The following is a 13,758-nucleotide window of genomic DNA, read 5'->3' as shown; positions in this document are numbered from 1 at the left end:
GCTCTCACGATCAATATGGTCTCCCTTCCACCAAATCCCCCTTTTTAGAATCCTTTCTAATCAAACAGAGTCTTTTTTTTTTTTTTCAATCTGCTGACAATGCCTTTCCCTTCTCTAAAAATCTATTGTTTTCTTTATCATATTCAGATGTTTCCTTCTCACTTTCAGTATTTCTTGCATAGTTATCCTTGACCATCCAGGCTCTACTCTCTTTTCCCTTTGGTAAATGAGTGTCTTCCTCAGCCAAGCTAACTCAGAGGGAAAAGATAGGGAACATGGCTTCCTGATGTTTAAGAAATTTGGCAATAAACTATAGAGGAATATTGGCATATACCATCAGCATAGATCTGAAATGAGATCTCATGTTGAAGCTGCGGTCTTGCTTAGGTAAATACTCAGCAACTCTTCCAAGAGAGTCAAGACCTGGTTCCATTATACACCTAGAACACCTAGACACCTATACAGACATTCCAGAGCTTTCAGCATCCTGGCCTAGCACTTGAAGTTTACAGATGCCGTAACAAACGAATTCTCATTAAGTAAGCAGAAATAGTGTTTCTGCATGCTTTTCCCCCTGGGAGTGTAGTCTCCTCATTTCCATATTTCCGGATCTACCCGATTCTTGTTTAACCGCATTCCTTTTCTTCCCACCGTAATATAAATTCACAAAAACTATAGCAAGCGAGATCTCATTCCCAAGTGTGGACCCCTTTACCACAGATCAGCCAGTCACTTTCCTGTTCCTCCGAAGAGACCACTGCTTACAATATTATGTAGCGGGACCCTCTTCAGCTTCCAGAAACAGAAGCCCTACTTGTAACCCAATAAAGAAAGCTGTAATTAAAAGGAAACACCATAAAGTTCAGCTGTTCTGTATTTAAACAGCCCAATGCACAGCATGTTCCTTCTCTGTGTTAAAAGAGAAATGAAGGGAACAAAAATAACCCATAATCCTTTGTGGTTTTTATCACATATCTTCACACTTCTCAGGAGACTATGATTCAACTCAGCAGCTCCTTGATTTACATTCTTTTTAATGTGCAGGCAATCTGGTTCGCAGCTCATTCCACATATCTTTATCCCAATGGCAAATATTTGTATTGTAAAGACCACCATTATTATACACTTTAAACAATTCCACTTCACCCACAGTTTGATGGTGGATGCTGCCACCCACTCTTCTTGCTTTTTACTTGGTACTTCGGTTAGGAAAATGGCTTTTCTTATGGACAGAAAGCACTTGAAATATCTTGCTTATTTTCCTTGAAAACAATTCTCTGATGGTGCAAGCTAGCACAAAGGTCCAGCTCTAGCCAAAAGACCTGTCCATGTTGTAGGTATATAAAGATCACCTTGGCTCATACATGGTCATAGATTCCTACAGACTTTGGGTTCTGGGCTGCTTTCATCACATGAGCTTACATCTGTCCTTCTCGAGCCTTGTCCCCAAGTGGAGCCATCCCTTAGAGTTGGATCAAGTGGGCAAGTGTAACTCTTTGGTAGCGCTAATAGCAGGTCTGGTCTCTGACAATAGACTGAGTCTTCTCTAATCAAGCAACCATGTTTCCTTATCCCAAAACTCTTACCCAGCCCTCCTGAGAGAAGCCATGTCTGTGTACCATTTCTAACACAGTTGCACACCCATTAGAGTAGTATTTGCTCAAAGACATTCAGTGGACCTCAAATACTTCATTTCTCCTCTTCTGCACTCTGTCCCTAATTTGATCCCCCAAAGCCCTCCCGTTTCTCCATAGTGACATTACAGACCATAGGAGCACATCTGAAGAGGTTTCAGTGAAATAATAAAAAGCGCCAAAAGCACCTCGTACATCAATTATTTTAAGAAAATGAATTTAAAACCAGATTCTAGAAGGATTTTCCTTCCTACCACTGTTTCCTGACCTCTACCCAGCATCTCCTGCCTTCCATGTAAATATCCTTTTCAGCCCCATATTGTGCTTGCTTCATTCCAAGACAGAAAATTATTCATGATCAAACCATAATCGGTGTTTAGCATTTTTCCTTAAGTTCGACATACATGCCGAACTTGAATGAACAGCTTGTGAACGACTCCCTTAATTCATTGAGATTCAGCAGCTCGGTGTTTTGGAAGCCTCTCACATAACACTTCCCCCCTTGGTGACTACTAGATTTCGGTTGGTGTTTTTACAATTACACACAGAGTAGAACGGAATCATATGCTAGGGGCCGGGCCTGGAAGCTTCTCTAAAGGGGAGGCGGTAGGGTACCCGCCATTGGATCTCATTATGGAGACATGGTGACATTTTGTACCCTTCTTTAAAGAAAGGCTTGACCAGATCACAGGCCAGTGCCCTGCTGCCCAGCATAGTTAAGCGGTAACTGCTGGCTTCAAGTATTTTCACCCCTGTCCCATTTTTGAAGCTTTTTAGGATATTCTGACTTGTTATGTTTAACTTGAGAATCCAAGAGAAACCCAACCCTCCTCTTCTGCTCTTCGTTTACTCTATTACACCCGTCTTGACCAAAAATGGTCACAGAGCCATGTTCCTGACATGAACTATCTGTTATGTGGGCTGTTCACAACCTCGCTTTTAACCATCTCTGCCGCACACCCCCGCAGCAACATTCAGGCTGTGACTTTTCTAATTTCCCACTTTGTTGAAGCTCAGACCAGCTCGGCGGTGTCCTCCCCTGTCCCCACCTTTCGTTTAGCCTAACGCTGCTGCCCTAGCACACTCTGGCTTTGCATGTTGTGTTACTGGCTCTGAGGAAGCACATCTTGTTGAAACAGAATGCTGCTAGCGAGAAAAGACTCCTTCCATTTGATAGTCTCACCCCAGATGAATGGGACGTGGTTCCCCGTGAAATGAAATCACCTTTCAGGCTAAAAGGGAGCCTGAGAAATGAGCCCTGGGGGAGAGATACGGAGTCGTTCATGAAATGGGATGCCTAAGTGGTAGCTTATTAAATCGTGTGAGGGTTGATGGTGCACTGCTGGTCTGGATTCTGCCTCCCTTGTCAGAAATTCAATTTAAAATCAAGGGAAGATTTGGGGAGCCTTGTTTTCGCATGCAATCTTGGTTTAACTCGGAGCACAAGCTCTGGAAGCAACTCTCAAAGGCTGCTCACCATATTGACGGGCTGAGAGACACTTCACAGACCCTGTCTCTCAAGCTCTCCTTGACCTGCTTTTCATTTGTCTATCTCCCACCCTTTTAGAAGTTTCTAGAGTATTGGAAACAGTAACGGGGTGTGAGGGAGATACACACACACACACACACACACACACATATACACAAAATCACACACACAGCAAAAGGAAGAGAGAGAACTTAAAAAAATCACAACCCTTAAAGTAGCCAAAAATGCTTTTTCACATGAAAAATGACTAATAAGAAAACACAATCTATATGCCATTTGTAAACTATGCAACTTTTATGCCACTCGGCCTGTGAAATGATTATGTCTTTCAGCACAGGGCCCTGAGGAAAATGTGCATCCCAGGCAGTGAGAGAGAGAACATAGGATTGCCCCATTGAAACAGGAACTGAAATTGGAAATCTTGGCTTGTCTGTTCTCTGCATTTCATTTTCGTGCATCTTTAAACGGGAGCAAACCAAAGTTTTATAATTTGCATAATTTCTGTTTTGCCCTGACCTACCAATTTCCACCTCCTGAAATTAATTGACATAGAAGGATGACCTTTTCCTAGATCCTAATCCTGCCCCCGCCAACATAATGTGTTTTCATATTTAAGAAAGTAAACAACCTGGTTAGGAAAACATGCGAAAAATGATTCTAAATGTGATTTAAAATATGAAGTAGCACCCACCCAAAACAGCCCAGAAAATGGCAGTATACCCTTTCACACAGGTCTGACGTCTTTGATGTCCTTCCTTTGAAACTTTCGGTGGCAAAGTTTTTTTTCAGAATGTACTAGTTGATAGCAAATGATTTTTCTTTGCTCATTAGGGTGGTAGTTCAAGGTGCTTGAAACAGTCTTACATTTTATTTCATGTAGTTATCAACAGGAAGCACTCCCTTCGAAAGAGAAACAGTGACCTGAGGTTTGCTTCCCTGATTTCCTCCCCTTTCTCCTTGTCCTGTTCTTCAAAAGATTTTTTTTTTTGGAGTTAACATTAAGTGCTCCTCAGTAAATCAATTAAAGATATTAATTGGAAGATGAGTCTCTTTTTAGATGAAATTTTTGAAAAATATATCATCTCCAAGTAATTCTGTGGTCCCCCCGTATCTCCATAACTTTAATTAAATGTCAAGGGCAATTATGTTCCCTCTAGCAATTAAATAATCTTAAGTGTATATGACAGCTGCAAGCAATAAGTGTTTGAAATATATACCACCGGTGTTTTTTTTGTTTTTTTTTTAAGAAAACCATATGATTTATTTTGTATCACCGTACATCCCATTCTACTAATTTAGGTTAAATTCTCCTTTCTCTGAAGTCAGTCATCCACTCATTTGTAATTGTAGTATCATAGAAATTGTATATGGTATTTTTCATTGATCAACAAAATGAAATGCAGAGTATGGTGAACATAAGAGAAGCCAAGATTTCTTTCCTAAAACATGAAATTCAGTGAAAGCATTGCCCTCTATGCTGTAGCTAAATAAAATTACTATCCAAGAACAAAATTAATTGACATCATTAAATTTCAGACTAAAATAAATAGAACTTGTGAACATGTACTGATATTTAATTAAAGTCAGTCCAGCATTTATACCATTATCTTTTCTCCTCCTTAAAAAGAAAAAAAATCATTTTGGGAAAAATCATAAACCACATTTTAGTTCACAGAGATGGAAACAGCTACAGTAATTTCAAAATAGCCTGTGTTGTCTTTGCACATTGTTCACAGATTGTGGGCTGTACTTGGGCCGACAGACTAGAGAGGAAAGTTTTTTAAACTTTTGTACTGATTGCTTTATGAGTGATGTCACATAAACTGAGGTGTTCTTCTACTTCCTTCCAGATTTTATTTTACAAATCTCCCATAAACTTGCTACTTATGGGGGACAAAAATAATTCACACTGTCAAAATGGCAAAAAAAATTTTTTCTATAAACACCCCAACTTGCAGATACAAAGTTTTTTACTTGAAACTCAATTTTTTTGTCCTTTTTCTTATTTTCTACTATTTGTACTTTTATTTCTGACATCTACTGGAGGGAATCTGAATTCTGTCAACCAAATGTTTACCATCAATCCTAGATTTAAGAATGTCTACACAGTTTTGTTAATAACTAGACTACTTATTTACTTAGAATTTAATCTATTTTAGAAAAAGCAGAAAGGTCTAGAAATTCTTAGCAGAAAAACCACAAGGGGTTGGAGGGCCTTAAGCTTTCTAAATATTTTACTGAGTCAGGTTATGCTTTACTTCTTTAACATTAGTGCTGAGGTTTTTCTTTGTAATACGTTCTTTTTTGTGACATTTGTTATGCATTGTAGAGGCTGTGTTTGGAAATACAAATTAAGTTGGAAATAAAGAGGTCCCATTTAAGATGTATAAAATTGAACCATGGGGATGCCTGTCAAAAAATATTTCTGTATGAGATCTCCCTTTAAAGCTATATGCTTCAACAGATGTAATAACTTCTCAGATATGCTAATTTTGTGTTGTTTTTGTGAAATCATCAGGGGGGAATTTTGACAGCTCTTTTGACGCAGAGAAGGGTGTCGGGACCATTGTCATTGCAAAACCTTTGGATGCAGAACAGAGGTCCATCTATAATATGAGTGTGGAAGTCACCGATGGGACAAATGTTGCTGTCACTCAGGTAAGATGTCAAATTACTAAATGGTGAGAATGCCCAACGATCTGCTAATGTCAGTGGTGCAAGTGATTAAAGAATGTATTGGAATTTGTAAATGTTGCCCATGGATTTCTACTGTTATTAAAAAAAAAAAAGCAAAAGCATAGGAGAGAACAACCTAGGAAAGGATTCTATCAATGATATTGTCTAACTTAGCTGTGACTATTCATGCATGGAAGAGTGATAAGTATTTTCTTCCTGATCATTGACTATAGATTGCCCTCTTAGACAACAAAGTCAGCTTTCCTTGAATTTACATAGAAGAGGACATGTACATCATCTGAGTCAACACACCATTATATTCTTCACCTTTTCACTTTTCAGTCTCAGAGAGTTAGAGCTAGACACACCAAAGAGTCCAAGTTAATTCCACAAACTCAGATGAGTTATATGTTCAAGGTCACACAGACTTCATTAAGTACAAGGACTGAGATTTGGGTGCCCGGCATCCCATCTCTGGTTCTAGTCTCTGTGCCAGTGGCCCTTCATCCCTACTGCCCAGTGGAATCCCCTGGTCGTGGGACATAGGGTATTAAAATGAGTGAAGCCTGGGCCCCACCTGCAGAGATCCTATAGGATTCTAGCTAACAAGCAGCCAGAGGTGAGGACCACTGCTCGGACTTTGGCATGTGAGTGTTGATGAAATAGCATTCAGAGCAAGGACGAGAAGAAAATCTCTGGGTGAAATTAAAACAGTGTTAGATATCAGCGGGGGAAGATTTACCCCAAATACAAGATTTTTTTTGTCTTCTATATTAGGACTGGCATACACACCTGTCCTATACCCCTTCCATTCTCCCTACTTCTCTCTCCTGTTCTCACAACCCCAGATGCCATCACTCATCAATCATGGTCCTAAAGACTAAGACAAAAACAACCCACTTGTGGGGTACATGGGTAGCTCAGTGGATTAAAGCCTCTGCCTTCGGCTCAGGTCATGATCCCAGGGTCCTGGGATCAAGCCCCGCATCGGGCTCTCTACTCAGTGGGGAGCCTGCTTTCCCCTCTCTCTCTCTGCCTCCCTCCCCACCTACTTGTGATCTCTGTCTGTCAAATAAATAAATACAGTCTTTAAAAAAAAAAAAAAAGCAAAACAAAAACAACCCACTTGCAGTATTGCTAAGTCTTTATCGCTCATTCACTTTTGGAATTCACCAGTTCTTAGCACAGTCAACCTCAACTTTTTAGCACCACTTAAAAACACAAGACGGATTTGAGTAAAATACAAATAGAGCATGGAGCCATATTCATTCTCACACTTTTCTCCAGGGTTTTACAACAATTGAATGAAACGGTAAGTTGGTGTGTGTCCAGAATGTTCTAGATACACATGAAATATGTTTACGATGAGTGAGCGAATGGTAGGTTGGACACAGCTAGCAGGGTCTGCATGGCAGATATGCCGGATCTTGAAAGCACACAACTGATTCGTGTTAACTGAAAAAAAAATTATCAATGAAACTTTTCTTTTAGACTTTCATTAGGACCAGATGAGAAATCACTGAACGGCGTGTATTCCACAAGTATTTCTCGGTTCGTACCATGTGGTAGGAGCTATGCTAGATGCCTGAGGTCACAGTGATTCAGAATTTTAAAACCAGATGACTGATAGGCACACACTCTTTAAAAGTTAACTTGGAAGCATATATTATCAGACTTTGAACGTACACATTGTTCAAGTCCTACTTTGGCTGATTTTTAGTTCAGACTAACATACATATCTCCAGAGCAGATGGGAAAGTGGGAGAATGGGGGGGAACTTGGAGGTTTCCTTTGGCAAGGGCGAGCTAAGTAGGTTAATGAAGGATAGCAAGAGATTTTCTTGTCAAAACCTTCCAAGTCACTCTGTGTCTCCAGGATCTCAAGAAGTGAGAACTAACCAGTTTCAAAGTATAAACTTGTGTGTCATCATTATTATCACCAGAAAACCATTACTCTGTCCATAAGGCTGTGTTTGGGCCTGAACACCCACCCAGGCCCTGTCCATCCTATATCAATCCAGGCCTCTGCTCACATTTGCCACAGCACCTCTGACAATAAAGACAGAAAGAGTTCTCTCAATTAGTCAAAGCCCTCAGTATCAAGGACATTATTACAAAAAGATGTTTTGGTAAAGAAAAGGCATTCTAGATTTCTTTTAGAAATCACTAAAGCACACTCCAACCCATGACCCAAGGCCAACTTCATGATTCCATCATCAAACAGTACCCTTCACCATATAACTAAATCAATGTTTTGTAGCCCAAAACACCTGTTCAGTTTTTCCTTTGGGAACTTTTCTCTCCTTTGTTCCTTTGGAATCATAAAACATCTATGACAAGGGCTCAAATCAGCCAGAAACAACATGTAGAATTTCACTTCACAAATGTCATCTTTATCAGAGCCTCAGGGATCTCTGTGTCTACATGAAAACCCTCCCTTCATCTTCCTTTTTGTTCTTTTGTCCCAACTTGTAGAATTCTTGTGCCTCAGAGCTACAATTCCTGGTGGCAAATAAATATCCTTTTCCTTACTGAGATTCCCTAGCGTGAGTACAGAATATAAAAAGATTCTGCAGATTTCGAGTTCTAAAGATTCAGATGTACTAAATGAGCACATAAGATGAGTTTCTCCAGCTGGCATAGGAAGAGGGGCAGCGAAGGGGGATGTCAGAGATTCCAAATGTGAGATGATTTGAAACCTCATCACTAGTTGAGTTGGGGAGGGGACAACATGGCAAGGAATGAAGGTAACCTTGAGGTGCTGAAAGGGGCTCCAGCTGACAGCCCACAAGGAAACGGGAACCTCGGGCCTCTCACCTCAAGGCACTCAATTTGGTTAATAACCTGAATGAGCCTGGAGCTGACTCACCCCCAGAAACTTCCTTAAAGGAACGCATCCCCGCTGACCTCTTCATTTTGGCTTCGTGGAACTCTATGTAAGAGTCTCATGAACAAGTGAGCCACATTGTACTCAAACTTCTGACTTACCAAGCCAGGCGATAACAAATGGGTCTTGTTTTAAACCAGGTTTGTGGTCATTTGTTATGTTAGAAATAAGAAACTGTTGTCATCTTCATTTTGCAGAAAAGGAAACTGAGCAAAGCAAGTTTATGTAACTTGAGTAGATCAGGATTCAGAGGTAGGTAGCTAGATTCCAGAACCTTCTCTCTCAACCACTGCCCTGAGCCGCCTCTCAAAAGCAAGGGTAAATCTTTGCTACCTGATCTAAGGTAGCCACCTTAGAACACTTAGCCAGAGAAACCCACCTGGCTCTCCTGGTTATGAGGGGGACACCAGTTACGATTGCTGCCTGGGGAACATAGTGCCACCTGTGACTAGTAGAATGTCTCATAGCCAGCCAGCCATGCTGGGGAGAAAGCAAAATATCCCAGTCTCCTCAGAGCCTCCACTTAGCCAGATGCATTTATGTGCCACAGGGACACACATTACCAAGAATGAGAAATTACGAGTTTTAAAAACCTTCCCCATACATCTATCAAGTCCATCTGAGCTACTGCATCTTCATAACAAATTTAAATAAATGCAGAACACGGCTCTTCCAAAGGACCAATGGATAGAAATATATAGTAATATATAATGCCTGGTCTTTGCATAATGACACTTAACCAAGCTTCTTTCTTGTTTTATTTTCCTGTCTTACTGGGAATAGTTAAATCAAGTATTATCCCTACACTTACTTTTCTAGTGAGAAATTGGCACACAGATGGGTTGGGTGTCTATCCTCGGTGTACGTAGGTAACGAGGTCCAAACCCACTTTTTCCTTCTCAAAATCAGATTTCAGAAACTTTTCCCTACACTTTTATGCAGAATATATGATTCATTAGTGGAAGCATCTGGTATAAAGGAAGGAGCACTGACCTTGAATCAGGTGACCCAAATTCAAGTCAGCACTGAACCAGTTCTTGTCTTTGTTTTCGTGAAATGTAGTACTGTCTCTGTGAGACTCAGCTTCTTCTGTAGAATGGGGATAACACCTTCCATACTTCATAGGTTATTATCAGAATAAAATAAGATTTTTTGAGCTATCTCAAGATCTGTGATGTGCTGGACATATGCAGCTGTTATTATTAGTCTAATCCTCAACTTAAAATTGGAATAATATACCTGATAGCTATAAGATACTGTGTGTGTGCCTTTCATTGTTATTCATGAAAGACAGCAGAGATATTCATGCCCAAATAATAATATAAAAATTACATTGATTTGATTCAGGGGCTTGTGATTTATGCTTTTGTGATTTTAATATGCTTTTCTTATTTAAGTCTTGCTTTGATTTATAAAGATATGAAAATCAGCTTGTATTTGTATGCTCCATAGCCAAACCTGAGATTAAAAATCTCTTTCAGATAATCTCCAAAGTTCCTCAGCTCCACAAAAGCAGTTAATTGAGTTAATGAGCCAGAGAGGTTTTCTACCGAAAGAGTGTATGCACTGGGACTGGGGGGTCTGGTTAGCCTTGGGTAGCCTTGGGTAGCCTGGTTAGCGTTCCCTGGGTTGACCTTGCCCTCCACAGCCGTGAGGATTCCATTCTTTTGTCTCTAAGGGATGTGTTGGGCATTCCTAACTGGCCTCCTTCCTCAAAAAGCAGACTTTGTCCTGAAGACTTAGACTCTGTCTTATCCTTTCCCTCTACCTTATACCTGCTCAAAGGCCGGTGAGGATAGGAATGAATCCTTTTGCCCAAAGCTGCTCCGTGATTCCCTAGATGAAGGAACTCCCAAGGGATACCTTCGTTGTCAAAGCTTTTCATTTCTCTTCTTTAGTGTCATCTCCCTCTTAGTAGGTGAGAAAGGAAGTAGCCACGAGCCTCCTTATACATTTACATTAGGAAAATACTGGAACTAGTACAATTAATATAGAGATTTAAAAAAAAAAAAAAGGCAGTAGGCCAAACCTAAGGTGGGACTTTCTTATTTTTTTTTATATTTTTAAATATATAATGTACTATTAGCCCCAGGGGTACAGGTCTGTGAATCGCCAGGTTTACACACTTCACAGCACTCAAGGTGGGACTTTCTGTTAAAAAAAAATAGTAATGATAAAAGTTCACTATATGTCATAGATCTGTGCCTAACAACTTACAAGTAAATCAATTTTGGAAGATGGATTCCAATTTTAAAGGCAGCAGGGAACTTTCTATTTAGAATAATCCTACGATTAATATTCCCCAAATGACAATGATCATGTCAATTATCTCTTGTGTCAGTTAGGATTACTGTATAGCAAAGCATATAATATTTGCACATGTACTTGTTCACATACATGTTAGTGCTTTTATAATTAGTGTGTATATAATTTAAGGGTATATGGAAATGGTATAATAAAATGAGTGTCAAATTTGACTCCATATGACCAAGTTTAAGTCTAGCCTTGCCATTGGTACTTTGGGCACAACCTTTGACTTCTCTGATTCTCATTTTTCCCATTAATACCCTGGGGACCATAAAGTTTAAGACACATATATGATATGGATTGATACATTGTTAAACAAACATACCAACATTTTTTTTCTATATACACGTTCAATTGCAAAACTTGTAAACCTGGGGAGATTAAAAGGGGCACTACCTTTGACATCACAACCATTGAGTATTTTAAGTATGGTTTTGAAATGCCAAGAGGGGCATAACAGAGGTTCAGTAATTTAAGACTTAATTGGTTCTCATAAAAGACGGAGGCCTTACCCTCTAACACACCCCATGGACACTTCATTCCATGAGCCTTTGTAAAGCCAGGCTTGGCATCTACCCAAACTTAGCTTCGATGAGCCTGCAAAACCCAAAGTGTTTGTGGGGAGCAGCATTGAATCCAGCTCTGAAGAGACTTCCTACATTCAGGTTTCCTCCCACTTTGATTCCATTGTAATTCCTTAGGCCTTTCAATTACCATTTTGAGCACAACGTCTTTGAGGGTTACTTTGCTTTGTTTGTTAGTTCAGGAGCTCACAAATGGCCCCAACTGTGGGAAATAAAAAGCAAATGAGGAAAAGGAAGTCTTTGACAGAGAAACACTTGTTCTGACTGTAGATTAGGCTCAAGACAAAGCAAGCAGAAAGAGGCAAGCTTTTCAGGAGCACTTCAACTTAGAAACTTCGTGAAGGTCAGGGCAGCCTTGCTGGCTGGAAAGGCTTTTTTATTCCGTTAATATAACTGCTTCTGTAAACACAAATATTTTAGCATCTTGACTAAGTTAACTTGAACTTTTTAAAAGGAAGAATTGGCAATCAAAGAATCTAGTATGACTTCCAAATACAGTGAAGATTAGAAATAATACCTAAAACTCACAGCACACTTCTTGCTTCCCCCCTCCTTTTTTTTTTTCCCATAAACTCCAGGCAAATCTTGTTCCCATGTCAGACTCACTCTGTGGGCAAGTCTTCCTGACACAGAGGTCATAGCACTGCCCTTTTCTTTTCTTCAGAAAAGCTCATATGCACCAAAATGAATGACCGTGCAGAAATTTATAGGGGGAGCCGTGGTCTGACCACATTTATTTTAAAAAGTAAATAATTTTGTAGAATGCAGCCAAATGCCTGCATATTACTTTTCAAGGACAATTGGTAAAAGTTTTCCTGCTAGTCAGTAATAAGACAAGAAGGTGACCATCTTCACTACTATTTAACATTGTGCTATAATTATTAGCCAGTGCAAATAGATGAGATAAAGCAATCTGTGTTATAAAATTTATAAAGAAAAAAGGTAAAAGAAATTTAATCCTTCAACATGGACTCCCTGGGGTTTGTGCATTTTGGATATATGAGTTTGGGTGGTTTTGTTTTGGTTTGTTTTGTTTTTGGGAGAGTCATTTCACACCCATGCAAGAGCTGGAGGTGGGGGAAGGGAAGATGGAGAGGGAGAGAGAGAATCCCTAGCAGGCTCCATGCCCAGCACAGAGCGAGACATGGGACTATATCCCACAACCAGCCAAAATCAAGGGTCAGACACTTAACCAACTGAGCCACCCAGGCACCCCTCAGTGCTTTTAATAATTAAGATAGTCCCCAATTCAAGAAAACTCAACAAAAATAAAGGAGCTTTTTTTAAGTACTATAAAAATTTAAAAAAGTATATCATCATTGATCTAATTGCTGCTACTATTATTACTACAATGTCTAATAGTTTTATTGTTGTCATTGTTATTGTTAAATTATACTATTAATATTGTGATCATCATCATCCTCTTTATAATCATCATTTCACCTGGATCATGGCTTAAGAGAATAAAATATGTGGTATCAAAGATTTTGTGATATAATTGTGGTATCTCCATCTATGCCTAAAGTACCTGCATGTACCAAGATACCAAATATTTAACTATGATATTATCAAGTGCCTGTGAAGTATCCATCCCTGAGCAAGATGCTGGGTATGCATTGATGATCTCTGAAATTTATCTATAATCCCAAAATCAATGTTCTCAGCACCCTTGTATTCATTCCCTGACATGTGCAGAGCAGCAAAATATTTTCCCTGCTATTGTTGAACAAGGTAATGTTCCACCATCTTGTCTCAGCTCTAATACTATGTACAAGTGTCCTGTTTGCAGTCTATTTAGTGCCACATTTTTTTGCATTTTATGTTCTTTGTTGGTAATCTCATGATTTGAAAGACCCCAGGGGCGCCTGTGTGGCTCAGTGGGTTAAGCCGCTGCCTTCGGCTCAGGTCATGGTCTCAGGTTCCTTGGATCGAGCCCTGCATCGGGCTCTCTGCTCAGCGGGGAGCCTGCTTCCCCCCCCTCCGCCTGCCTCTCTGCCTACTTGTGATCTCTCTCTCTCTCTCTCTCTCTGTCAAATAAATAAATAAAATCTTTAAAAAATAAAAAAAATAAAAGAAAGACCCCAAAACATAGTACTGAAGTGCAATCTGGTGTTCCCAAGTGCAAGAAGGACGTAATGTGCCTGAAAAGAAAATATGTGTGTTTGATGGGCTTCATTCAGGC

General features: G+C 39.8%; 1 protein-coding gene across 3 annotated transcripts in view; it reads left to right on the top strand.

Moving 5' to 3' along the window:
* The window catches only part of FAT3 (FAT atypical cadherin 3), a 641,086-nt gene that overhangs the window by 525,852 nt on the left and 101,476 nt on the right, over nucleotides 1-13,758 (top strand). For all 3 annotated transcript variants that reach the window (XM_044258324.1, XM_044258326.1, XM_044258325.1), the window contains one exon: nucleotides 5,642-5,781. In XM_044258324.1, the coding sequence (XP_044114259.1) occupies nucleotides 5,642-5,781 (140 nt within the window). The remainder of the gene's footprint in view (nucleotides 1-5,641; nucleotides 5,782-13,758) is intronic.

The sequence above is a fragment of the Neovison vison genome, chromosome 7 (genome assembly GCF_020171115.1).
Source record: "Neovison vison isolate M4711 chromosome 7, ASM_NN_V1, whole genome shotgun sequence".
In the NCBI taxonomy this organism is placed as follows: domain Eukaryota; kingdom Metazoa; phylum Chordata; class Mammalia; order Carnivora; family Mustelidae; genus Neogale; species Neogale vison.
The sequence above is the reverse complement of the archived record's forward strand: the minus strand, read 5'-3'. Positions and strand labels throughout refer to the sequence as shown.